The sequence below is a fragment of the Stenella coeruleoalba genome (assembly GCF_951394435.1).
Source record: "Stenella coeruleoalba genome assembly, chromosome: 5".
Classification (NCBI taxonomy): domain Eukaryota; kingdom Metazoa; phylum Chordata; class Mammalia; order Artiodactyla; family Delphinidae; genus Stenella; species Stenella coeruleoalba.
The window spans coordinates 96,952,583-96,980,543 of NC_137150.1; the positions used below are offsets into that span (position 1 = coordinate 96,952,583).

Consider the following 27,961-nt stretch of genomic DNA (forward strand, 5'->3'; position numbering starts at 1 on the left):
AATACTCGCTAAGAATTTACATTGATTCCTTATTACCAAATTCATGTCATTGAAAGCCGTCTGTAACATAGTCATATTACCATCGCAGGACTTGTTTTAGAGCTCCCTTTCTGGTCTCCTGAATTTCTTCTGTGTCTGTGTGTTGAATAACCCTTTTGGCGTTGTTTTTCCTCCGTGGAGTATTTTCCTGACTGTCGTTTGTTAGTCATTTTCGTTCCAGAGCAGATTGTTCTAAGTAACCTTCACTGAAGTAGCCTTGACTGATGATTCAAACCCTGATTGTTTTCTTACTTTGTATTCTAATAAATTTATGGGGATTGTATCAATACTTTGTTGCTTTGGTGTTTAAATGTAACTTGTTTTCCATAGTAGATTTGCTTCTGCAGGAGGTGGAGGGCAGGTTCCTATGTTTTGTCTCTTTGACAAGTTTCAGCAGTGTTTGTAGTAGAGAAAGAAGACATAGTATTTACTATGTTTCTCATTGTTTCCTTTTAGATTTATTACTTATTTGTTCCTAATCCTTATGTTTTACCCACATAGTTTGTATGTAAGTATGTGTATATATGCTACTCTTTGAACTAAAAATTTTCTAGTTATTAGCTACACAAGTTTCTAGTCACCTAATGTACATTTTCTTAATGTGAATTGGGGTTTCAGTGTTTGATCAGCAGTAGTTCTTTTGAGAGGCTGCCAGTTCACTTGTTTGTATCCTGCACTGTCTCTAGAGTTCCTTCAGGATAAAGACTATCCTGATGATCGTTGTACAGTGGAGTCACATCAAATGTGCTTTTAACTAAAATGAAATCAGTTACACTTGCTTGGCAAAAAGAAAAAGACCTAATTATGCTGATGATTCTCTTTGTCCTTTTGCTCTGGGGTCAATAGTGAGCAAGATATAATACCTGAACTGTTTCCTTTGTTTCAGTTCCAGAGTGTGAGTCTGGATGTGATTCTGATGATATTCATTTTTCATAAAGTGTGGATGACAATCCATGCAGTATAGAAGTAAAGTTTAGGCAATGTGGAGTCAGATTGCTTGTTTGAATCTTGCCTTGGGCAAGCTTCTTGATCTCTCTGGGCTTCAGTTGCTTTATGTGTAAAATGCGGATAATAATAGCACCTAACTTGCATTTACAGTGTGTTACTCTTCTGAAGAATTTTCAAGAGTAATTTTGACAATTGATTTTTGCTTCATGCATTAATGTCAGGATTCTATACAAGTTTCAGCTCCACATATTTTTTGAGCACAGGCTCAGTAGTTGTGGCGCATGGGCTTAGGTGCTCCACGGCGTGTGAGATCTTCCCGGACCAGGGCTCGAACCCGTGTCTCCTACATTGGCAGGTGGATTCTTAACCACTGTGCCACCAGGGAAGCCCCTAGGAATTTATAATACTTTTTAAAGGGAATCTATTGTAAAACTTGACTGAATGGAGGGAAATGGGTAATTGAAAGATTCTCTTGGTTGGTTTTAGGTTGATTTAGACCTTGCTGAATAAAAATTGAAAGTATCCATCTTTCTAAGGAGAGGAAGCCTTGTATACCTATCCAGTTTTCTCTCTGTTCTTTTAACTTGTCTGCCTTTACCATGACTGCTTCTCCTTGTAGTCTGTGTGACATCCTGTAGCCTTAAACTTCCAGTAGACAGGAAAGAGTTCATTGCCTGTTTGTGTTAATGAAACAAGGTCATTACTCTGTCCAAAGAACGTTCTTTTTATTTAATCTGAAAATCTTTAGTAAAAATACTAAATAGATTTTCAATATGTTTGTAGCCGAACATACTTCTCACAGGCATTTGATACATTATTTTCTCTATCAGCAGTCCCTAGCTTATTAGATTGTGTATTAGCTATGTTCTCAATGACTTAGAAACATTGTAAACTTTTTACAAGAAATTGAAATAATGTTTTTCTTGTTTTTGTATTTAACATCAAAAGTAATTGTTTCACTATTTTGAAGTTTTATTAGGCATACAAAGGTTTGTGGTAATGATGTTTTCTTGGCAGATTGTATCTTTTATCAATAAAATTGCCCACAGAAGTGCTCCATCTGAGGCATGTGAATGGTATTTTGTCTCATACTGCCTTTTTGTCTGATACTTCCTTCTTCTTTGCAAGTATTTGCATTCTGTAACGTTTTTACATTCTTTTTTACATTCTGTAACTTTTACATTCTTTTTTGACCTGTCATTTTGTTTTAGGTCATGCCTTATAGGTAGCATGTGGTTATTTTTTATTTTAAATAATTTGGGCTTCCCTGGTGGCTCAGTGGTTGAGAATCCGCCTGCCAATGTAGGGGACATGGGTTCAAGCCCTGGTCCGGGAAGATCCCATATGCCGCGGAGCAACTAAGCCCGCGAGCCACAACTCCTGAGCCCGCGTGCCTAGAGCCCATGCTCTGCAACAAGAGAAGCCACTGCAGTGAGAGGCCCACGCACGGCAGCGAAGAGTAGCCCCTGCTCGCCGCAACCAGAGAAAAGCCTGCGTGCAGCAACAAAGACCCAATGCAGCCAAAAATAATAAATAAATAGGTAGGTAGGTAGATAGATAGTTTATTTATAATAGGGAGATTTAACCTATTCACATTTATTGTTATTATTGACATGTTTAATGATTCCTGCCATATGTACTCCGCTTTTTTGTTTCTTCCTTTACCCTCTCCTTCCTGCTTTTTGTTTTATTAATCATCTCCACTGCTTTGGGGTTTATTTTTAGTGGTAAGGAAGTTGTACACCTCTGTTTCTGTTCTTGTGTTCAACCTTAAATGCTAATTTAGCTAGGTATAAGATTTTAAGTTGAAGATAATATTTCTTCAGGACTTTAAAGTTGTTGCTTCATTGTTTTTAAATACCTAACGTTGGTGACAGTATGACCCCAGTTTGGTTCTTTTTTTCTTTGTAGGTAATCTGGGTTTTTTCCACCTAAAAACTTTAAGGATTTTTACTGTGAAATTTCACCATGATATGTCTAAAAATGTGTGTCTTTGTTTTTCAACTCCAGAAATTTTTCTAATATTTTCTTAAAACACTCCTTTTTATGCCTTTCCTTCTAAAATTCAGATAGATATTGGAACTTCAGTATTTATACTCCATATCATCTAACTTTTCCTCCAAATTTCTCACCTCCCTGTCCTCTGTTCTTGTTGCATTCTGGCAGATTTCCTTGGCTCTGCCTTCTTCTTGTTAATTTGCTCCTCTGTTATGCCCATTCTAATATACAATCCATCCATTGAGTTTATTGTAATAAACCTTTTTAATTTTCAAGATGTCTAATTGGTGCTCTTTAGAAGCAGCCTTTTTAAAAATGTCTGTGATAACCTCTCATTCCTCTCATGTTAAATTTTCTGTTTGCTTTGTTTATCCCGCTTTCTCAAATACTAGTTTTTTATTTGAATCAGGTACCTCTCTTTTATGATATTAATTTTCCTTTATGTTAGCAATTCTTGACAGTATGGTCTCTTGGAAGATAGGCAAAGTATGCTTGTCACTTGTCTCTTGGGTGGAGGGGATCGTCACTCCTTCTGAATGATACAGCCCTACTCCAGTCTGACTTCTCTTTCTCTTAGTGGAGTGGGAGGACTGATGAGGTTGCTTCAAGTGCAGTTTTCCAGCAGCTAGAATCCACAACTACATAAGAGAGTCCTAGTTGTCTTCTAGTATGAATGTTTTGTGCTGAGGATTTTTACTGTCAAAGTTTTTGGAAGGTGATTAGGCTATTTACAAGTGGAAGATTTCATATTTATCTGTTACTCTGTGTTGTAGTTGGCTCCTTTCATCCTCCCACATCTTATTTTAAAATGAGCATGTTTCTTCTTGACACTAGCTAGCTTAAACTAGCTGTTTTATATTCTGAACTTAAAGTTTCCTACACATCCTTCTTTGCACACTATAAAAAAAATAAAAAACAAGAAAAACAAAAAATTATAGCTACATTCAGACTAAAGGAGAAGGGAAACAAAAGGTAAATGGGGGGGAAAGGTAGCAAAGAAGAATGAAGCAAGAGGAAGGGAGAAAAAAGCAGATACAGAAGGTTGCTATCCCATCGTCTCTTTGTGACTGAGATGCCCTGGGCCCCAAGCAACATAGCCTTCCCTGTAAGTTAGTTGTGGAGGTAGCTACTTCTGCTTTTGCTTTGTCAATACTTACCTGTTGGAGATAACACGGGTTCTTTCGTAATCACATATTTGTTAAAATTGATGTTGAAAAACAATAAAGTTTGGGGTGAAGATGTGCCATGAAGCTCTTGGACCTGGTAGCTGGAACCTAGATAACTGGATTTGTCTACAAAGATGTTTCCCAAACATTGACTGAAGCTTTTGCAACTGTCCTCAGTGGGTATTAACTACCAAATCATGAAGTATGTGAGATGGCTCCTCTAGGAAGCAGATTCTGAGACAAAGATAGGAGTCCCCCAAATGTATTTGATTAGCAAACAATAGATTTGGGATAACAATTGTAATGAAGATGGCAAAGTGTTTCTAGTATCTCTTCTACACTGTTGACAAACAGCCTAATAGAAAAACAGCAATACGTGTGAATAAGTGGTTTTCAGAATGAAAAAGTCCAGTGGCCAATAAACAAACATGAACAGATTTTCAAATTCACTGATAGTGAGGAAAATGTGAATTACAATAATATGTGAACTAGAATTATGTTACACTGGGGTTTTTCAGCCTAGGCACTGTTGACATTTTGGATCAAGGTGGTGGTGTGCAGGTGTTGTCCTGTGCATTGTAGAATGTTAGCAGCATTCCTGGTTTCTACCTACTAGATACCAGTCGTGCCTCCTCCTGACCCCTAGCTGTGATAATCAGAATGTCTCCAGACATTGTGAAAGGTACCCTAGAGGGAAAATCATCCCTGATTGAGAACCACTGTTTTATACTCATTAGACTGGCAAAAATTAAACACAGCTATCATATCTCTTGCTGGCAGGAATGGCAGAAAAGTGGTACTTTCAAGCACTACAGCCTTTTCTTGGGAGAAGTCTGAGTGTTTTTCAAGTTAAAAATATATAAACCTTTTGGCTAAGCAATCCTGTTACTAAGACTCTATCCCATGACGATATTTATATGAGTGACTTGCATTGTGAACAGCCATTCTGCCCTCCCATGTTTTCTTCAGTGTTGTCATTTAATCACTGTGATCCAAATCTATTACTGAGTATTGATAACTTTTTCATGATTGTTTCCTCATATTTCAGAACTCTCTTGATAGAGCCCAAGCAGCCAAGAACAAAGGCAACAAATATTTTAAAGCAGGAAAATATGAACAGGCTATTCAGTGCTATACTGAGGCCATCAGTTTGTGCCCTACAGAGAAGAATGTTGACCTTTCTACGTTTTATCAAAACAGAGCTGCTGCCTTTGAGCAGTTGGTATGTATCCTAGGTTGGTTTTTCTGTTCGTTTTGTTTCTCTTTATTTGCATAATGTTTCAGTTAATGCCACTCAAATCTAATAAACTTTTAGAAGTTGTTTTGAAATTACAGGATTTTTGTTTGGTTTTTATATCCTTTAATTACATAGATTTTTAAGAACAAATTTTAGCTCTTCGTGAGAGGCTGCGCGCCGTACCACTGCCTCGAGGCGCGGGGTCTCGTGGGCCCTGCTCCCGCCCTCCGCTCGCCTGGCCCGGACCGGAAGCGGCGTCGCACGGCCTGGGCCTGGCGCGGGGGGCGGGCACCGGGGCCCGGTCGGACATGGACAAGAAGCACAAGAAGCACAAGTCGGACAAACAGCTCTACGAGGAGTATGTAGAGAAGCCCTTCAAGCTGGTCCTCAAAGTGGGAGGGAACAAAGTCACCGAGCTCTCCACGGGCAGCTCCGGGCATGACTCCAGCCTCTTAGAAGACAAAAACGATCGTTACAAACACAAGGACCGAAAGCGGAAAAAAGAGAAAGAAAAGAGAGAAGCAGGTTCCAGGGGAGGAAAAGGGGAGAAAATGGCGACGAATAAAGGAAGATAAAAAGAAGCGAGATCGGGACGGCATGGACAATGAGGCAGAAAAAGACCTCCAGCGTCTGACCCCTGTAGGATCAGACTTGCCTCCTGAGAAGCCTCTTGCAAGCTCTTTAGCCAAACAAGAAGTAGAACAGACACCCCTTCAAGAAGCTTTGAATCAACTGATGAGACGACTGCAGAGGAAAGACCCAAGTGCTTTCTTTTCATTTCCTGTGACTGATTTTATTGCTTCCAGCTACTCCATGATCATTAAACACCCAATGGATTTTAGTACCATGAAAGAAAAGATCAAGAACAATGATTACCAGTCCATAGAAGAACTAAAGGATAACTTCAAACTAATGTGTACTAATGCTATGATTTACAACAAACCAGAGACCATTTATTATAAAGCTGCAAAGAAGCTATTGCACTCAGGGATGAAAATTCTTAGCCAGGAGAGAATTCAGAGCCTGAAGCAGGGCATAGACTTCATGGCAGACTTGCAAAAAAGTCGAAAGCAGAAAGATAGACACCTTGCAGAGTGGGGAGGACAGCGGCTGCTGGCCAAGAGAGAGGGAAGACTCTGGAGACACTGAGGCACAAGGCTTCAAGAGTCCCAATAAGGAAAATAAAAAGTAAAGAATCTTTGGGATATTAAGGTTAAGCTGTCTTTTTCACACCAGTATCGGGAGAAAATACTGATTGGGGGCCTGCCTTGGGTCCATGGTTGGTTGGGTTTTGTCCTGAAAGTCCATTTTGATGATTTGATACCCCTCTTCTCATGCAAAGCATTATATGGAATTGTCCAAACACAGTTCAGAAAATAGTTCTGAATGTCTATTCTGTATGAAAGTAGTTTTAAAACCAGTAAATTACCTTTAGGGACTCATAAAAAAATAAATAAATAAAAGAACAAATTTTAGTTTTGCTCATCACACACACAATCCAAAGTTGTATATATCAGATTTTATGAAATTAGATAATACAGAAAGTTAAAGTTTCTGGTGACCCCATCCTCCTCAACAGTTTGAGTTTATTTCTTCAACTTTTGTCCGCATATATGTAATAGTAGCATATGTGGGGGGAAAAAGACCAAAAGATGAATTCCTGTTACATTGTTTGCAGCATATTTTTTCAGTTGCCACTGTATCTTGTACAGCTTCTCATAGCACACACAGATCTATTTCATTCTTTTTAAAGGCTATATGTAGTAGCTGTTACATGGTTGTAACATCTCCCTGTTGACGAACATTTGAATCACTTCCTATTTTCCCTATTGCATTCAGTGTTGCAGTAAATATTTTTGTAAGTATTTTTTTGCATACTTTTGGGGGAATAAAATTCTAGAAATGGAAATAAGATAGTATCAATACCTATTATAGTAATATATGAACATGTTTGTTTTCCAGTATCTCACTGACTGTGTATTATCAGTCTTAATAATATTTGCCACTCTGGTAGGAGAAAAATTCTCTCTCATTGTTTTAGTTTGCAATTTTTGAGATGTTGGTGAAGTGGACAATCTTTTTCTATGTTTATTCGGTATTTATATTCTCTGCATTTTTTGTTCAACGAAATTTTATTGACTGTTTCGTATATGAAAGGTGTAGTAGGAGCTGGGTCTATAAAAGCAAACAATTATGCATAGAACTCAAGGATCGCAAAACAACTTAAATGACATTTTGATAAATGCTTTGATTCTATAATAGACGAATGAGTGGGGTTGGTGCCTAAAACAGTGCAGAATAGAGTGTTACAAATGGAGGAACAGTGTATGTAATTGCTCTGAGGTAGGCAGGAGTTTGCCATGATTAAAGAAGTATGTATAAAGGATCCTGGGGTATAGAGAGATGAAACTGGAAAGGTAGCAGAGGCCAGATCAGGCAAAGCCTTGCAATGGTAAGAAGGTTGGATTTGATTCTGAGTGTAACGGGAAATATTTAAGGGTTTTAAATAGGGCAGGAACATCGTCTAAAATTGTTCTCACTGTTCTGTCAAGAATATATTGGAGGGAGGCAAGAGTGGAGGCAGGGAGACTAAGGAAGGATGTTGCTGTAGTTGCCTAAGTGGGACATGAAGGAAAGCTGAAGACCAACAGAATTTGCTGTTGTATTGGATGTGAAGCGTGAGAAGCAGGAGTTTTAATAATGGTGGATTGAGGAAGGAGTGAGTCAGCTGACAGTTGAATTGAGAAATGTCTCTATTTTAGGAGTGTGGTTTGGGTTAAAGAGATAAAGTTTGGAGTCATCTAATTTTAGATGTTATATACTATGAGGACAATAGATGTGATCACCTAAGAGAGAGAAAGGATGAGTCCTTGAGCATTCCAGCATGTAAAAATCAGATAGAAGGGGAGAAGTCAGCTACAGAAATTGGGGAGGAGCAGCCAGTGAGGTAAATGGAAATCAAGTAGAGTGGCGACTCCTTGGAGGTTTGGCAATAAACAGGAGCTAAGAAATGGGGTAATAACTGCAGGGAATTACAGAATCAAAGGAGTGTTTTTAAAAGGTGGGAAATACTAAAGCAAGTGTTTTTATGCTAATAGGAATGATTCAGTAGAGAAGCAGATTGGTGCAGAGGCAGGATAGCTAACAGTGAAGTCCTTGAAGTGGAGAGAATGTGGATCCATACCACAAGTGGAAGGTTGGCCTTTGGTGAAGAGGGGTGTTTCCTCAGTTTTAACAGGAGGGAAGGAGGAGATGATATCACATAGATGCAGGTAGGTTGTAGATTTGGTGGTAGAAAGATGGCTTAAATATGTCTTTTACCTATTTTTAAAAATTAGGTTGCTAATCTTTATTACAATTATTTATATGAGCTGTTATAATGTATTGTGGATATTAACTCTTTGTATGAATTGGGAATATTTTTTCTGTTGTGGGATTCTTAATACTTGGCCTACTGGGTTTAGAAAACTGATTTCTGTCAAACAGTGCTTCCTTTAGTGTGACTTTTTTTTAATACTTTCATTACAGCAAAAATGGAAAGAGGTGGCACAAGATTGTACAAAGGCTGTTGAACTTAATCCCAAATATGTGAAAGCTCTCTTTAGACGTGCAAAAGCCCACGAGAAGCTAGACAATAAGAAGGAATGTTTAGAAGGTGAGGGTATTTTTGTGTTTATGTATGAAAATTACTAAAGGCTTCATAGTCATTGGTAAATTTATATGAAACTCTGCCTATGAGTAGAGAAATCAATTGTGTTTAAAAGTTTTACTCTTCCCCAATTGAGACTTTGATTTCTAGTTTAAATTGAGATTGCAGATACTTGAGTACTGTCTTGGTTCCCCACTATGGTAAATTAAATGATTTAGAGTTTATATACCACACATTTTAAACTTGGCAATTAATGAGCATCAGTGTAATTTCATGAATAAGAAATCAGAAGAGAGGTTTTAGTGAGCGATAGTGTTTCTAAGATTCTACGTATTTTTCAGTTAATATCCTATATAAATATGAAATAATTTTGAGATGAATCATTAAAGAAAACATTTGTTTTTTGCCCTTGCAATTTTCAGACATTATCTTATACTCAGTTAGAAATTATGTAATTGATACAAAGCAGCAAGTGAATTTGCCATTCTCAGTAAATATTATAAATATTCTTTGGCCTCTAATTGGCCATATCTGTTGCCAAAACTTCAAATTAGGGTATCCGTCACTGGCCTATAAAGTACAGTCTTCTGGGTGATGTAGAGCTAAACCAAAAATGCAATTTCTGCAGTCGAAAAGTACTTTCCACTACATAGATTTGCTTTAAAAGCATCAATAATCAGAAATTTAGCTATAATTTTTTTTTTGATAACATTATTTAAAAGGGAAAAGCTGTTTTATTTATTTATTTTTTAAAATCAGGATTACCAATTGAGAGTGGTTTAGAGAACATTTTAGAAAAACTTGAGGTTTTGTGGTATCATGTACTTTGATGGTGGGTAGAAGGAGTGTTGCTTTGGAAAAGAGACTTCTGAGTTTTGAACCAAACTTTGAAGTTATTAAGCGATAATTGTAGAGAGGAGTTTAAATGGATTTTAGATGGAGAAATGGGATGGGGAATTGACATTGGCACTAGCCAGATTATCAGGGGAACATACAGCAGATTGACTTGTTTGGAGGAGCAAGGATTTGGAATTGTGAGAAATTGAGTTCAAAAAGAGAGAGACAGCCATTGTTCACTACTTTGAATGAAAAGTTGAGAGGTTAAGGAAACATTGATCTTCTAAATTTCAGACCAACTGTGTGTTGAGCTCTAGCATAGCCAGGTTAAAATGGTATTTTGAAGCAGATTTAATTGAGAGCTCTGTGGCAAGATGGCTTTGGAGACGAGGAGTAACCCTGAGGCCTATAAAAAGACCAGACATAAGAGAGCCACATTATGTTGATTTGGCATATACTTAACCGGCCAGAAAAGAATATTCCTGGATTACTTGTTTTATTTGCTATGTACAATGTTGGAGTGATGAGAAACATCACAAATGGTGTAGTATAGTCCCTTTCATTTCACAGGTGAGGAAAGTGAATTCTAGAGAAGTAGAGTGACTTTCTGAGCTTTGAGTTTGGTCGTAAAGTATGTAAAACTAAAGTGTTAAGAATCAGTTTATTGGAAATGATAGCCACATAAAGCTATGCATGTAGTTTGGCTTTCTGTGGTAACATTGAATCCATTTGATGCTGCTAATCATGTTTGTGATAATTTCATACTTACTCTTGTTTTCTGCATCATTTCTAGATGTCACTGCTGTGTGTATATTAGAAGGGTTCCAAAATCAGCAAAGCATGCTGTTAGCTGATAAAGTTCTTAAACTTCTTGGAAAAGAGAAAGCCAAAGAAAAATATAAGGTAAGTTAATCTGAATTGGTTAATAGAGGGAGTATACATTGTGAAGGGTCATTTCTAATTTATACTGCTTAAACTTGGGCATGATGGTTACAACTGAAATTAGATCCAGATTATATTTCTTTTTCCTGTAATCTTGGGCTTTTGTGGTTTACTTTTTTAAAATAAGAATGTAAACTATGTCCAGTATTGCACCTGGAGGATATTGAAAGAATTCATGTATATTAGAAGTTGCCAAACAATGGCCTACAGGCCAAATCCAGCCTGCCACCTGTTTTTATAAATAATGTGCCAATAGTGTTTTATTGGAACTCAGCCACTCACACATTGTTTTAGATGCTTTTAAGCTACAACAGCAGAGTTGAGTGGTTGTGACAGAGACTGTATAGCACATAAAGCCTAAAATATTTACTATCTGGCCTTTTACAGAAAAAAATTGCCAACTTGTACTCTTTAAAGTTTTTAAAGATATGCTGTATAAATTGGCATTGGTTTTACACAGTTAGTACATGGTTTAATTCAAGAAATATTTATTGAACAGAGGTCCATAATGGGCATTTTAGGAGGGTAGGTACAAAGACATGGTCCTTGCCCTTACAAAGTCCTTAATGAGAGGGACCATTAATAAGTATAAAAGGCATGATATTGGTAAAGTGTCATGGAGGGATATAAGTAGAGGGCTGTGGGAGTACCACAGGTATTACTAAACATCGGTAGAGGTTTTCTGCTAAATTTCATAATATCGAGGCAGTTGTTTCTTTTTTCTTTAATAATAACTTGCTTTTCTCTTAAGTTGATTTAATAATCTGTATTTTTAACTTTACATCTCTGAATATTAGCTGAGTAAAACAGTTAAAACAGGTTTCTTCACTGCAGGACTTTCTTGTGCTAGTATGTGTTGTGAATCTCCAAATACAGCTATACTGGTTCTCAGTCTCTTTAAACTCTGGAACTTATTTCCTTCCCTTCAGCATCTGGTAGAACATGCTGTTTTGAGGAACTAGAACTGGTGTTCCTCAAAATATTTTGCAAAATACCATGTTAGAGTCTCACAAATTGAACTTTGAAGGAACCTCGTTTCCTTGAGTATAATGCTATTGTTGAGTAGTTATACTGGTTGGACCGCAGAGTAGTAAGAAAATACGATAACCTACATTTATATAGGTTCCAGATTAGTTTCCACATATATTTTCTAACCTGTTTGTATTCCACTTTGTAAATTCCACTTTGCAAAATACTTTTCATTTTATTATTTTTATTTTTACAATAACCCTATAAGATAAATAAGGATAGTATTTTTATTGCTATTTTAGAGATGAGAAAACTGAGAATGACGTGTAAGGTCACATAGCTAATAAGTGGCAGAGCTAGAATTTATATCTTGTTCCTTTGATACTTAAGGCCATTACTTATAAAATATTGTTCTCATTTTAAATTTGTAACTCTGAAAGACACGGAAGTGGTAGCTTCATTTCTAAGCTGAAATAGGAAACTACAAGACATTAATGATTTATTCAACTTCAGTAAGGGCTATTTAAATTTCTATTTAAGCTTTTTCCCTGAAGCGGTAGATGATTGCCACTTATATATTCCAACACAGGGTCTTCAGTGAAATACTTAAGTTAGGTGTATTTATCACTTGGTGGTGACCATTTGATTTAAAATGGTAATTAAGACACACTGGGGCTTCCCTGGTGGCGCAGTGGTTGAGAATCTGTCTGCTAATGCAGGGGACACGGGTTCAAGCCCTGGTCTGGGAAGATCCCACATGCCGCGGAGCAGCTAGGCCCGTGAGCCACAACTACTGAGCCTGCGTGTCTGGAGCCTGTGCTCCGCAACAAGAAAGGCCGCGATAGTGAGAGGCCCGCGCACCGCGATGAAGAGTGGCCCCCGCTTGCCACAACTAGAGAAAGCCCGAAAGCCCTCGCACAGAAACGAAGACCCAACACAGTCAAAAGTAAATAAATAAATAAATAAATAAATAAAATTTAAAAAGTAACTGTACCATTTAAAAAAAAAGACACACTGAGTCTCTCCCCAGAGAGAGCACCAAAAAAAGAGTGTGAATTCCTTAGATTTTTCTATTCAGTTTTCTTATTTACCCCACTCTCATCTATCCTAGATTAGATCATATACTTACAAAGCCAGATTCATTTTTTTCCCCTCCTTCAAATACAAAGACATTAAATCTACCAAAATATTAGAAATGGTATTTGTTATACGTACAATTTAGAATACCGTATTTCAACTCTAAAGTCTTCGGGTTGAATTTTGCAAAGGATCCAAAATATGTTATGAGAGCCCTTTGGTGACATTAGTCCCTTTTCCTTCTTCCTTTAAAACTTTATCATCTTAAGTATAATAAGGAGAAACAAAATACTTCTATGATTATGAATCAGGTTGCCATGGGAAAAAGTAATAATTAAAAGAGGAAATGAGATTTCATTCTGGCTTTCAGTGGCACTTACTCCAGTGGAGATCTTCAGATGCAGAATAAGTAGGGGACAAATGAAAGCCCATGGTAGATGGACTTAACATTTTAGCACCTGTGTAAGACATGGTCCTGAGTAGTAAATTGAGATATTAATCTTCTAGGACAGGAAGATAATTTTAACTCAGAAGGAGATAATTTTAACTCAGCAGTTATTTACCTCCTTTGTTGCAGATTTCACCTTCTTTTAGTGAGTGGTTCTAAGAGTTCTTGACATTTTACATCTTTGGAGAGGGGGAAGGTTCTCATTTAAAACCTACTTTGAACAGCTGGGACTGGCAGCATTACCAGTTCCACTGTCTATTGCACTACGGTTTGGAGCCTGATATTCTTCAGTTATCTGAAAATGAGACGCCAGTTTTTACGACAGTGGTTCTCAGTATTCTACAAAAGCATCTGCTTCTTTGGTTAGTGTTTTCTATTTTGATGTGTATAAATATGATTAAATTTCAGAATCGTGAACCTCTGATGCCATCTCCACAGTTTATCAAATCTTACTTCAGTTCTTTCACGGATGATATAATTTCTCAGCCAATGCTTAAAGGAGAGAAGTCTGATGAAGATAAAGACAAGGAAGGGGAGGCTTTAGAAGTAAAAGAAAAGTAAGTGTCTTGAGTATAGTATCTGCTTAATGTTCTGTGTTTTTTTTGGCGGGGGCGTGGTTGTGGGGTTTTTTGCTGCCATAGAGCCAAAGTGGAACTCTGAGTTATCTCCAAAAAATCTGTTTATAAATAGATATAAATATAACAAAATTATAATATATAATAATATTATAATAATAAAAATACTTCTCTTCTCACACATGTCTATTACACCCTAAGAGTTACCTCTCTGGTGACTCAAGGTTTTACTGCCAGAAGTCTGCCCTGCTTTTAAGGTCCTACATGATATTCTCAAGAGATATCCTAGTGGAGATCAAGTGGTTGATTATATTTGAACAGGGGCACTAACTTAAAAAATGATTGTGTAGCTCAATATCCAGATGTTTTAGTGCAAGAAAGTTTATAATATATAATTTAATTTTTAGGAGTGCCCAAAAGAGTGACTTTCTTCAAGGTTTTTCCTGCATGCCTAGGAAAATGCCATTCTTTGGGTTTGTGTTTGCTCCTGTAGAGAGCTGAAACCAAAGTATAAGATACTATGTTTACAACTGGAGGTCAAGTGATATAATGTAGTATATAAGCTATCTAGCCTGCTTATCCATTTATATTTATCAATACTTTTATCTTGCTGTTGAGGCTAGCTCTCCTCTCTAAGAGAAGGTACAACATTATTACCAACATGACATTTTCTAATGAGTTTGGAAGAAAAGGGAATACTGTTCCCAAAGCAAAGCATAATTTTGCATCTATAGCATATTGGAAGGTTTAAGGAAAAAGATTGCTTTTAAGTTGTATCTCCCAATTTTTCTACCATTATTGGCCACCTTTTAAGGGAGGATACTATGTATAATTGTGCCAAGATGTTCAAGTTTGAGTTAGTTCGTGAGGAATCTCTTTGAGAAGATTGTAGATGGGAAGTAAATGTTTAAGGTGATGCCAATAATTGCCTCTTCTGATTAGGAAATAGTCCTTATCCCAGAAAAACTACAGTGAAGTTAATACCATTATTCTAAAAACTGTCTTGAGAGGTGGCAGGACATAGCTATCTCTCACCAGAACACTAATTGGAATTGGTCCTAAGTTTTTGAATTCTATTTTACTCTGAGCCTTAGCTTCATCATTTTTTGAATGGGGAAGTAATAATTACCTTTGAGGCTTATTGTGAGGTTTAGAGGTCATGTTTGTGAGTATCTAGCACTTAGGTTCTCAATAAATAGGAACCGTTATTACTTCCAATCTGATTTAATAATTATTTTGTCTTACCCTGGTGACCTGAGGAATAAAACTAGAGTGCAGGGAATATTAGAATGTAATTATAGGAAAGGTTAGCACAGAGTTTGTAAGACTTTGACTGACATAACTTTTAGGTCACTTGCCAGTTTTCTCTATTCAGAATATGTAGCAAATGAAATAAGAAAATGTAATTTACAGTGCCCCTTAAAGGACATATAGTATAAATTCCTTTTCAGTTCAAAAAATTCCTTCTACAAGCCTTCTCAATAAAAGTCATCATCTTAAAAGAGTGATGATATTGTGGTCACTGCTTTTTAAAAAGTAGGGGAAGGTGTTTTCTTTAAGTACTATTTGATGGAAGAGTCTGCTTCTTTGATATTTCCACCTATTCATTCTAGGTCTGTTCTTTTAGGTGAAACAGCACAACTTCTGGATGAGAGCCTTTTATCAATAGACATTTCCCTGCCTCCAGTTCTTGCTCCCTTACAGTCCATTTCCCACAACACAGCCAGAGTGATCTTTACAAAGTACAACTCAGGTCACACCTCTTCCCTTGGGTTCTGTGACCCTAAACTCACTTGCTAACTTTCTATTTCTCTGTTCTTTCTGTTAGTCATAAAATAACTGTTGCGTGCCATCAATGCGCCACAGATCAGTCTGTCATTAGCTCATCTTTTCATGTGTCTAAATGTTGAAGCCTGGGCAATAACCCTAGGTTTCTGCCATTTTCTCTGTTGTTTCCTTTTTTAAAACTCTTTCTTCAAGGCAGCAAGAAAATCCCAGTCTGCATCAAAAATCCTAATCTGTTACACACACTGCCCCGCATACCACCACCCACACTCCAGTCTCACATTGACTGGCTAACTTGTTTAAGGGGAGGAGGACAGTTGTTTAACTCAGGTATACTAAACGTGGCAAGTTTTAGCATTTGATGCTTTTTTAGTAATTTTTTATGTTCATTTTATTAGTAATAAATAGTAATTTCCTGTGCTTATTTTATTTTCAGCTCTGGATACTTAAAGGCCAAACAGTATATGGAGGAAGAAAACTATGATAAAATCATAAGTGAATGCTCAAAAGAAATAGATGCCCAAGGCAAATACATGGCAGAAGCATTATTACTACGAGCTACTTTCTACTTGCTTATTGGTAATGCCAACGCAGCCAAACCAGATTTAGATAAGGTCATCAGCTTGAAAGAAGCTAATGTGAAGGTACATTTAAAACTCTGTATGTGTGCATGTGAAAAAATTAATAATAAATAAAAATAAGACTTTTAGGTATGTTTTGCCAAAGTTTTGGCATTTCAGTTGCCATTCTCCAAAAGATTATTTTTTGTTTTGGAAGGGACTACGCCTAATGATGATTGAGTTGGTGCAGTGAAACTGAATCATAAATGTCAGTGATAGATATCTTTAACTAGGAAAGGACCTTTTTTTTTCCCCTATAATATGTGGTAGCTTCAGCTTCCCCGTATAGCTTCTGCTTACTGTATTGGACTATATTTGGGTAGGGGTAAAGGTGATGTAGCAGTGCTATAGGTAGTATTGTAAATAACATGCAATATGTAGTACAGGGTTATAAAATGCATTTAATAAAAAATAAACACATTTAATATATTCTGAAAGATTTTATTTACATGAGGAAAAAACAAGATCTAAAAATATAATATAGAAATATACTGAAATATACCAAAAGTTTTTGCAGTTGTGTGGTTGGAACAGCTTTTCGTTTTCTAAGTGTTCTTGTGTGTATGTAGTTATTTTTATAATTAAGATTTGGTGGGGGGGGGGGGTCTGTCGAATATGAGCCTTCTACTCAGTGTAACAAGAATAGCGGTTAGCTGCCAAAGTGCTGTACTCCTTATTAGATGGTTAACATCTCTTTTTCCTCATTGAATTAAGTGAACTCTGGCTTTATTCACCTCCAAATGAAAAGTATGTGTTAAAAGTCCTTCTCAAAATAGATTTTCAAGTTGAAGATACCCTAGTAATAATTAATTTTATTTCCTGCTGATTTTCCTGATGATTACAAATATGTTCTGTTATGTGTTTTTGTTATTGTTGTGAGGGAATTCTTATTTGTTTCATTGAGGAAGACATTTGTATGTACTTTTGCCTTGAAAAAAATTTTAGAGAAGAACCCTATTTCTTATTTCATGATCATGATTTTTTGTTTTAATGGCAAGTGATGATGCCTGTCATATGCTATGTACAAAAATGAGCTCAGAACGGATCAGAGACCTGAATGTTAAGAGCCAAAACTATAAAACTCTTAGAAGAAAACATACGAGGAAATCTTCAATACTTTAGATTAAGCTGTGGTTCCTTAGGCATGACACCAAAAGCACAAGTGACCAAAAAAAGGGAAAACACATTCCACAGGATGGGAGAAAATATTCACAAGTCATATATCTGATAAGGGGCTTGTATCCAGAATATATTAAAGAAGTTTTCTTACAACTCAACAATAAAAAGATAGCCTAATTTAAAACCAGGAAAGGATCTGAATAGACATTTTCCCAAAGAATATGTACAAATAGCCAATAAGGACAAGAAAAGCTGCTTAGCATCATTAGCCCTTAGGGAAATGCAAATCAAAATCACAACGAGGTATCACTTTATACCCACTAGGATGGCTGTAATCAGAAATTTGGACAATTAAAAGTATTAGTATAGATATGGAGAAGTTGGAACACTCATACATTGCTGGTAGGAATATAAAATGGTAAAATCCCTTTGGAAATTAGTTGGAGTTGGGAAGTTCCTCAAAATGTTAAACATAGAGTTACCATGTGACCCAGTAGTTCCTCTCCTAGGTATCTATACCCACGAGAATTGAATTCATATGTCAACACAGAAACTTGTACATGAATGTTCATAGCAGCATTATTCATAAGAGCCAAAAAGTGGAAGCCTTCTTGGGCTTCCCTGGTGGCGCAGTGGTTGAGAGTCCGCCTGCCGATGCAGGGGACATGGGTTCGTGCCCCGGTCCGGGAATATCCCACATACCACGGAGCGGCTGGGCCCGTGAGCCATGGCCACTGAGCCTGCGCGTCCGGAGTCTGTGCTCTGCAACAGGAGAGGTCACAACAGTGAGAGGCCCGCGTACCGCAAAAAAAAAAAAAAAAAAAAAGTGGAAGCAACTCAAATGTCCATCAGCTGGGGAACAGATAAATAAAATGTGATATATCTATACAATGGAATATTATTTAACCATTAAAAAAGAATGAGCTGGGATGAAGTGAGAGAGTAGCACTGACATATATACACCACCAAATGTAAAATGGATGGCTAGTGGGAAGCTGCACAGGGAGATCAGCTCCAATGCTTTGTGATGACCTAGAGGGGTGGGGTGGGGTGGGGAGGGTGGGAGGGAGGCTCAAGAGGGAGGGGATATGGGGGTATATGTATACATATAGCTGGTTCACTTTGTTATACAGCAGAAACTAACACACCATTGTAAAGCAATTATACTCCAATAAAGATATTTTAAAAAAGAAAAGAATGAAGTACTGATACATGTTACAACATAGACAAACCTTGAAAACATGCTATGTGAAAGAAGCCAGTCACAAAAAGACTGCATTATGTACAATTCCAGTTTGTATGAAATGTCTGGAATATACACATCCATAGAAAGAGAAAAAAAGACTGATGGTTTCTGGGGACTGAGAATTAGGCAGGAAATAGGGAATGCCTGCTAATGTGTATGAGATTTCCTTCGGGAGTGATGAAAATGTTCTAGAATTAGTGGTGACAGTTGCACAACTCTGAATATACTAAAAATGACTGGCTTATATACTTTTAAAGGGTGAGCTTTATGGTACGTGAATTACATCTCAATACAGCTGTTATTTTAAAAAAACTAAATTAGAATAAAAGTAGTAATGATGAATCTTTCCTCATTTGGGGTATATAGCTTCGAGCAAATGCTCTCATCAAAAGAGGCAGCATGTATATGCAACAGCAGCAGCCTTTGCTGTCTACTCAGGATTTTAACATGGCTGCCGACATCGATCCTCAGAATGCAGATGTTTATCACCACCGAGGACAGGTAAATTAATTTTCTTAAAAAGTTCTGATCTTTGAATTGAGGAATTTGATACCATTTTGAGAATGTCTTTAAAGTTTTCTTGCATCACTTGTGATAGCTGTGAACAAAGTATCAGAGTGGTTTACAGTTTGGGTTGGCATTTATTTAGTCCCATCTTGAACATTTGTCCTGATATTTACTTGCAAAAAAAAAGGAAGAGGAAGGCTATAAATGTTGGCTTTTGCATATCAGGTTTGTTTTTCAGGTGTTTCTGCTTCATAGGTTTTCAACATTAAAAACATGTAAAACATGTTTCAACATTAAAACATTAAAAACATGTAGTGACAAAGAAAGAAAATGTAATGAGCATTTTGAGTTAATGCTAGAATCAACAGAATGATTTTTGTGGGCTTCTTGCTGTAAGGAAATATTAGCCTGAATTATCCAGACAGTATCAAAAAAATCTCTTCTGAATGGAGTTTTATAACATGCATATTTGTTTTTTAGTAAAAATATATAGTGAAGAAAACAGTTCCCAATTTCAGCCTCATCTGGAGAAAACACGGCTTTATAAATCTGCTTGTGTGACTTGGCTGCTTGGAATGCATTAGAGTAGAAAGTATGGGCTAATCCATATAATAACAGAAAAGTCAGGTTCTTTCTAATGGAGAATTTTATCTCATATTTCTGTCTGAAGGGTCTTAAGAAGTGTTGAGATAACCTTAAAATTCTTGGTATTTTGATCCTTACTGGTAGTGTCTTTTAAGATTAATTTGAAATGTAATTATCTACTGTCTGATCTACTTTGACGTTTGAAAGTACAGATACTTCATTTTCTAGAAGAAAAATCACTTAAGAGTGATGAAAAATGGTAGGTTTATAGTGCTTTTTAAAAAAATTGGACACTGGTTTTAAGTTTTAGAATCTTTCCTTTAAAATTATAAGATTTTCTAGTTCACTATTTCTAGAAAGTAATTCTATATTGAATAATTTCATGCATAGCATTATGCAGAGCTGAACTAAGAGGCACGGTACATATTTAACTGGTGTACTTGTTATTTTGAACTGCGTTTATCTATGTACTTTTTTTCCTTAGCTGAAAATACTGCTTGATCAAGTTGAAGAAGCAGTAGCAGATTTTGATGAATGTATTAGATTAAGACCTGAGTCTGCTCTGGCACAAGCTCAGAAATGTTTTGCATTGGTAGGTTCGACTTTCTTTTGTATTTTCCTAAACATCAGTATTTCCCATTGATAACAAAAATGAGTATTATTGTCTACAAAATCATCTACTGACAGGGAGAAAAAAATGTCAGTTTAGGAAAGTAGAAGTGTGTATTACTTGAGGTTCTGCTCCAATATTTCTCTGGATGCCTTATTTGGTTCATCTTGATAGATGTTTGTCCCTGATTTTATGCCCCCTAAACAGCACTCTTCTCTCTAATTCTCTACCATAAACCAGTATGAAGAACAAAAGCATTTAGAGGAAATAGTCTGCAATCATGACACCATATAACTCATCTCTCATTTCGCCTTTGTAGAGCTATTAATATTCAGAAACACAAAGTTGAAAATTAGGTAAAATAAGGCCATTTCTAGTGAAATCAGATACTTCAGTTAACCCCATACCCTGAGTCCTAAAAGGATTTTCCTTTTAAAGAAAGAAATTGGGTCACAAACACATTTATATTACAGATTAAAAATGTTATCAGATGAAGCTTTATAATACTTTTATTATGAAGTAATAATAAAAAATAAATAATAAAGTGATAATATATTGAATTTAAAATTCCCCTACTTATGTACAAAGTTAACCTGTTACAAGTTAGTTTGTCGTCTTCTAGAATACTGAACATCTTGAAATTGTTTAGTGGCAATGAAGTCCTAATTGTACATAGCCTTTGGATCCCTGCTCTAGAGATATTCCCGTGGAACCCTTTTAGATGCAGCAAATTATGTAGCAGATTGCCTGCTTCTCTGGAAATACTTATGTAATTTTGTGTGACTTTTATAATATGTTAACATTTCCTGAGTTTTTGAGTTCTTGATTTGACCGGCCTGTTTTGATTTTTTTACACAGTATCGCCAAGCATATACGGGAAACAATTCTTCACAAATCCAAGCAGCTATGAAAGGTTTTGAAGAGGTCATAAAGAAATTTCCAAGGTGTGCTGAAGGCTATGCATTATATGCCCAGGTAAATGTCATTTTTCATATTTTTTCACTTGCCAGATCTTTTTTAAAGAACTGCATTCATATCTTGAATGCTAGCCTGGAAATCAGAAAATAGTGCTTCTCGTTGCAGCTTTTGTGGAAGCAGATGGCTTTGTTCCTGCTTTGTTTCTCCTGGTCCCCAGGATGGTCCTGGATCATCTTAAGAGGGCTTCCTATGTTATACAATTTGAAAACCGTGGCCCTAAACTTGTAACATGGGGAAGCTTAAATAGAGCATTTCCCTCATGTTTTCATTTGGATTGGATTTGCGAAATATAATTATCTTAGGAAAATCTACTGTATGCAATTGGTGAGGGAAATGTCCTTGGAAAGGTTTTTCTTCTGTTTGATCACTGTTCTTTTAAATGGTTAGATAGTCTGTAACAGCTCATTTTAATCTCTCCGGTTTGTTTAAAATTCTTGAAGCTTTCCTTGGTTTAGGATCGAAGCTATGGAAAGTAGGATTTAAATTCAGATTATTTTCACTTTTTGGTTTTTTTTTTGGCCGCAGTGGGTCTTCGTTGCTGCACGTGGGCTTTCTCTAGTTGCAGCGAGCAGGGGCTGCTCTTTGTTGCGGTGCGTGGGCTTCTCATTGCAGTGGCTTCTCTTGTTGAGGAGCACAGGCTCTAAGCCTTCAGTAGTTGTGGTGTGTGGGCTCAGTAGTTGTGGCGCACGGGCTTAGTTGCTCTGTGGCATGTGGGATCTTCCAGACTAGGGCTCGAACCTGTGTCTCCTGCATTGGCAGGCAGATTCTTAACCACTGCGCCACCAGGGAAGCCCCACTTTTTAAATTATAGTTTGAAGTCTTTGAAAACTTATTTATTAATTTTAAATTATCCATTTAAATGAAAATGATTAACTTCTTATAGCCACAGTTAAAGAGTTTTTCCTCTAAGTAACTGATCTCTGAATGACTGTTTCTTTCTTACTCTTTAAGGTGAAAGCTGCTTTTGGTATCTCAAAAACCAGCCATCTCAAAACTCTATATATTTTCTCTTATTCTTCTTATTCCAAAGAAATGTTGTTCCCCTCCCTCCTTTATCCCCCCAAACATCACAGAAACAGGAAGCATTTAAAAATGACCGTCTGTATTAGACTCCTACCTCCAGACATTTTTAGGGTTGTTTTGTTTTTAATTTCCTTCATGTTATCTTTAGTCCAGTTATAAGAAAAGTTCCACAGGATAAAACTTTCTTTTTGAGGGTTTATTGAGAGGGACTATAGAAGATTGATTGTGTCGGATCTATTATATAAAGTCCTACCATCACTGCATTATTAAGGGTTGAAATTCTGCAGTATGAAGTACAACCCAGGAATTCTTTTTTTGTTTCTTTGTTTTTAATATATTCTTTTCCATTATAGTTTATCACAGGATATTGAGTATAGTTCCCTGTGCTATACGGTAGGACCTTGTTCTTTATCCATTCTAAATGTAATAGTTTGCATCTACCAACCCCAAACTCCCAGTCTGTCCCTCTCTCTCTCCCACTCCTGCTTGGCAACCACAAGTCTGTTCTCTATGTCTGTGAGTCTGTTTCCTTTTTATAGATAGGTTCATTTGTGCCATATTTTAGGTTCCACATATAAGTGATATCATATGGTATTTGTCTTTCTCTTTCTGACTTTACTTCACTTAGTATGATATTCTCCAGTTGCATCCATGTTGCTGCAAATAGCATTATTTCATTCTTTTTTATGGCTGAGTAGTATTCCATTGTATATATATGTACCACATCTTCTTTATCCATTAATCAGCTGATGGACACCTAGGTTGTTTCCATGTTTTGGCTATTGTGAAGAGTGCTGTTATGAACATAGGGGAACATGCTTTTTTTTTTTAACATCTTTACTGCAGTATAATTGCTTTACAATGTTGTGTTAGTTTCTCCTGTATAACAAAGGGAATCAGCTGTATGCATATGTATATCTCCATATCTCCTCCCCCTTGTGTCTCCCTCCCACCCTCCTTATCCCACCCCTCTAGGTGCTCACAAAGCACCAAGCTGATCTCCCTGTGCTATGTGGCTGCTTCCCACTAGCTATCTGTTTTACATTTGGTAGTGTATATATGTCCATGCTACTTTCTCATTTCATCCCAGCTTACCCTTCCCCCTCCCCGTGTCCTGAAGTCCATTCTCTATGTCTGCATCTTTATTCCTGTCCTGCCCCTAGGTTCATTAGAACCATTTTTTTTTTAGATTCCATATATATGTGTTAGCATATGGTATTTGTTTTTCTGACTTACTTCACTCTGTATGACAGACTCTAGGTCCATTGACCTCACTACAAATAACTCAATTTCATTTCTTTTTATGGTTGAGTAATATTCCATTGTATATATGTGCCACATCTTCTTATCCATTCATCTGTTGATGGACACTTAGGTTGCTTCTATGTCCTGGCTATTGTAAATAGTGCTGCAGTGAACATTGTGGTACATGACTCTTTTTGAACTATGGTTTTCTAAGGGTATATGCCCAGTAGTGAGATTGCTAAGTCATATGGTAGTGCTGTTTTTAGTTTTTTAAGGAACCTCCATACTGTTCTATAGTGGCTGTATCAATTCACATTCCCACCGACAGTGCAAGAGGGTTCCCTTTTCTCCACACCCTCTCCAGAATTTACTGTTTGTACGTTTTTAGATGATGGCCATTCTGACCAGTGTGAGGTGATACTGCATTGTAGTTTTGATTTGCTTTCTCTGATGACTAGTGATGTTGAGCATCTTTTCACGTGTTTTTTGGCAATCTGTATATCTTGTTTGGAGAAATGTCTGTTTAGGTCTTCTGCCCATTTTTGGATTGGGTTCTTTGTTTTTTTGATATTGAGCTGCATGTGCTGCTTGTATATTTTGGATATTAATCCTTTGTCAGTTGCTTTGTTTGCAAATATTTTCTCCCATTATGAGGGTTGTCTTTTCGTCTTGTTTATGGTTTCCTTTGCTGTGCAAAAGCTTTGAAGTTTCATTAGGTCCCATTTGCTTATTTTTGTTTTTATTTCCATTTCTCTAGGAGGTGGGTCAAAAAGGATCTTGCTATGATTTATGTCATAGAGTCTTCTGCCTATATTTTCCTCTAAGAGTTTGATAGTGTCTGGCCTTACATTTAGGTCTTTAATCCATTTTGAGTTTATTTTTGTGTATGGTGTTAGGAAGTGTTCTAATTTCATTCTCCTACATGTAGCTGTCCATTTTTCCCAGCACCACTTATTGAAGAGGCTGTCTTTTCTCCATTGTATAATCTTGCCTCCTTTACCAAAGATAAGGTGACCATATGTACATGGGTTTATCTCTGGGCTTTCTATCCTGTTGCATTGATCTATATCTCTGTTTTTGTGCCAGTACCATACTGTCTTGATTACTGTAGCTTTGTAGTATAGTCTGAAGTCCAGGAGCCTGATTCTGATTCCTCTAGCTCCGTTTTTCTTTCTCGCTCTTGCTTTGGCTATTTGGGGTCTTTTGTGTTTCCATACAAATTGTAAAATTGTTTGTTCTAGTTCTGTGAAAAATGCCAGTGGTAGTTTGATATGAACTGCATTGAATCTTTAGATTGCTTTTGGGTAGTATAGTCATTTTCACAATGTTGATTCTTCCAATCCAAGAACATAGTATATCTCTCCATCTGTTTGTATCGTCTTTAATTTCTTTCATCAGTGTCTTATAGTTTTCTGCATACAGGTCTTTTGTCTCCTTAGGTAGGTTTATTCCTGGGTATTTTATTCTTTTTGTTGCAGTGGTAAATGGGAGTGTTTCTTTAATATCTCTTTCAGATTTTTCATCCTTAGTGTATAGAAATACAAGAGATTTCTGTGCACTAATTTTGTATCCTGCTACTCTACCGTATTGATTGATTAGCTCTAGTAGTTTTCTGGTAGCATCTTTAGGATTCTCTCTGTATAGTATCATGTCATCTGCAAACAGTGACAGCTTTACTTCTTTTCCAATTTGGATTCCTTTTATTTCTTTTTCGTCTCTGATTGCTGTGGCTAAAACTTCCAAAACTATATTGAATAACAGTGGTGAGAATGGACAACCTTATCTTGTTCCTGATCTTAGAGGAAATGGTTTCGGTTTTTCACCACTGAGATGATGTTGCCTGTGGGTTTGTCATATACGGCCTTTATTATGTTGAGGAAAGTTCCCTCTATGCCTACTTTCTGGAGAGTTTTTATCATAAATGGGTGTTGAATTTTGTCAAAAGCTTTTTCTGCGTCTATTGAGATGATCATATGGTTGTGATCCTTCAATTTGTTAATATGGTGTATCATATTGATTGATTTGCATATATTGAAGAATACTTGCATTCCTGGGATAAACCCGACTTGATCATGGTATATGATCCTTTTAATGTGCTGTTGGATTTTGTTTGCTAGTATTTTGTTGAGGATTTTTGCATCTATGTTCATCAGAGATATTGATCTCTAGTTTTCTTTTTTTTGTGACATCTTTGTTCGGAAGTGTTCCTCCCTCTGCTATATTTTGGAAGAGTTTGAGAAGGATAGGTGTTAGCTCTTCTCTAAATGTTTGATAGAATTCTCCTGTGAAGCCATCTGGTCCTGGGCTTTTGTTTGTTGGAAGATTTTTAATCACAGTCTCAATTTCATTTTTAATCACAGTCTCAATTTCATTTTTAATCACAGTCTCAATGCTTGTGATTGGTCTGTTTATATTTTCTATTTCTTCCTGGTTCAGTCTTGGAAGGTTGTGCTTTTCTAAGAATTTGTCCATTTTTTTCCAGGTTTTCCATTTTCTTGGCATATCGTTGCTTGTAGTAATCTCTCATGATCCTTTGTATTTCTGCAGTGTCAGTTGTTACTTCTCCTTTTTCATTTCTAATTCTATTGATTTGAGTCTTCTCCCTTTTTTTCTTGATGAGTCTGGGTAATGGTTTATCAGTTTTGTTTTATCTTCTCAAAGAACCAGCTTTTAGATTTATTGATCTTTGCTATCTTTCCCTTCATTTCTTTTTCATTGATTTCTGGTCTGATCTTTATGTTTTCTTTCCTTCTGCTAACTTTGGGATATTTTTGTTCTTCTTCCTCTAATTGTTTAGGTGTAAGGTTAGGTTGTTTTTTTGAGATGTTGCTTATTTTTTGAGGTAGGATTGTATTGCTATAAACTTCCCTCTTAGAACTGCTTTTGCTGCATCCCGTAGGTTTTGGGTCATCGTGTTTTCATTGTCATTTGTTTCTGGGTACTTTTTGATTTCCTCTTTGATTTTATCAGTGATCTCTTGGTTATTTAGTAGCGTATTGTTTAGCCTCCATGTGTTTGTGTTTTTTTCCTGTAATTGATATCTAGTCTCATAGCATTGTGGTCAGAAAAGATACTTGGTACAAATTCAGTTTTCTTAAATTTACCAAGGCTTCATTTGTGACCCAGGATATGATCTATACTGGAGGATATTCCATGAGCACTAGAGGAGAAAGTGTATTCTGTTGTTTTTGGATGGAATGTCCTATAAATATCAATTAAGTCCATCTTGTTGAATGTGTCATTTAAAGCTTTTGTTTCCTTATTTATTTTCATTTTGGATGATCTGTCCGTTGGTGAAAGTGGGGTGTTAAAATCCGCTGCTGTGATTGTGTTACTGTCGATCTCCCCTTTCATGACTGTTAGCATTTGCCTTATGTATTGAGGTGCTCCTATGTTGGGTACATAAATCTTTACAATTGTTATATTTTCTTCTTGGATTGATCCCTAGATCATTATGCAGTCTCCTTCTTTGTCTCTTTTAATAGTCTTTATTTTAAAGTCTATTCTGTCTGATACAAGAATTCCTACTCCAACTTTCTTTTGATTTCCATTTGCATGGAATATCTTTTTCCATCCCCTCACTTTCAGTCTGTATGTGTCCCTAGGTCTGAAGTGGGGCTCTTTTAGACAGCATATGTACGGGTCTTGTTTTTGTATCCATTCAGCCAGTCTGTGTCTTTTGGTTGGAGCATTTAATCCACTTACATTTAAGGTAATTATCGATATGTATGTTCCTATTACCATTTTCTTAATTGTTTTGGGTTTGTTATTGTAGGTCTTTTCCTTCTGTTGTGTTTCCTGCCTAGAGAAGTTCCTTTAGCATTTGTTGTAGAGCTGGTTTGGTGGTGCTGAATTCTCTTAAATTTTGCTTATCTGTAAAGGTTTTAATTTCTCCATCGAATCTGAATGAGATCCTTGCTGGGTAGAGTAGTCTTGGTTGTAGGTTCTTCCCTTTCATCACTTTAAATATGTCCTACCACTCCCTTGTGGCTTGCAGAGTTTCTGCTGAAAAGTCAGCTGTTAACCTGATGGGGATTCCCTTGTATGTTATGTATTGCTTTTTCCTTGTTGCTTCTAATATTTTTTCTTTGTATTTAATTTTTGATAGTTTGATTAATATGTGTCTTCGTGTGTTTCTCTTTGGGTTTATCCTTTATGGTACTGTCTGTGCTTCCTGGACTTGATTGTCTATATCCTTTCCCATGTTAGGGAAGTTTTCGACTATAATCTCTTCAAATATTTTCTCAGACCCTTTCTTTTTCCTTCTTCTTCTGGGACCCATATAATTCGAATGTTGGTGCATTTAATGTTGTTCCAGAGGTCTCTAAGACTGTCCTCAATTCTTTTCGTTCTTTTTT

At 36.6% G+C, this 27,961-nt stretch overlaps 1 protein-coding gene across 2 annotated transcripts in view; it reads left to right on the forward strand.

The window, feature by feature from the left end:
• The window catches only part of TOMM70 (translocase of outer mitochondrial membrane 70), a 46,446-nt gene that overhangs the window by 7,049 nt on the left and 11,436 nt on the right, over nt 1-27,961 (forward strand). For both annotated transcript variants that reach the window (XR_013828477.1, XM_079922406.1), the window contains exons 2-9: nt 5,200-5,373; nt 8,917-9,043; nt 10,668-10,777; nt 13,719-13,867; nt 16,107-16,314; nt 19,022-19,156; nt 20,232-20,339; nt 21,216-21,332. Coding sequence is in view for 1 of the 2 variants with exons in the window: in XM_079922406.1 (XP_079778532.1) it covers nt 5,200-5,373; nt 8,917-9,043; nt 10,668-10,777; nt 13,719-13,867; nt 16,107-16,314; nt 19,022-19,156; nt 20,232-20,339; nt 21,216-21,332 (1,128 nt within the window). In the remaining variant the exon portion in view is untranslated. The remainder of the gene's footprint in view (nt 1-5,199; nt 5,374-8,916; nt 9,044-10,667; nt 10,778-13,718; nt 13,868-16,106; nt 16,315-19,021; nt 19,157-20,231; nt 20,340-21,215; nt 21,333-27,961) is intronic.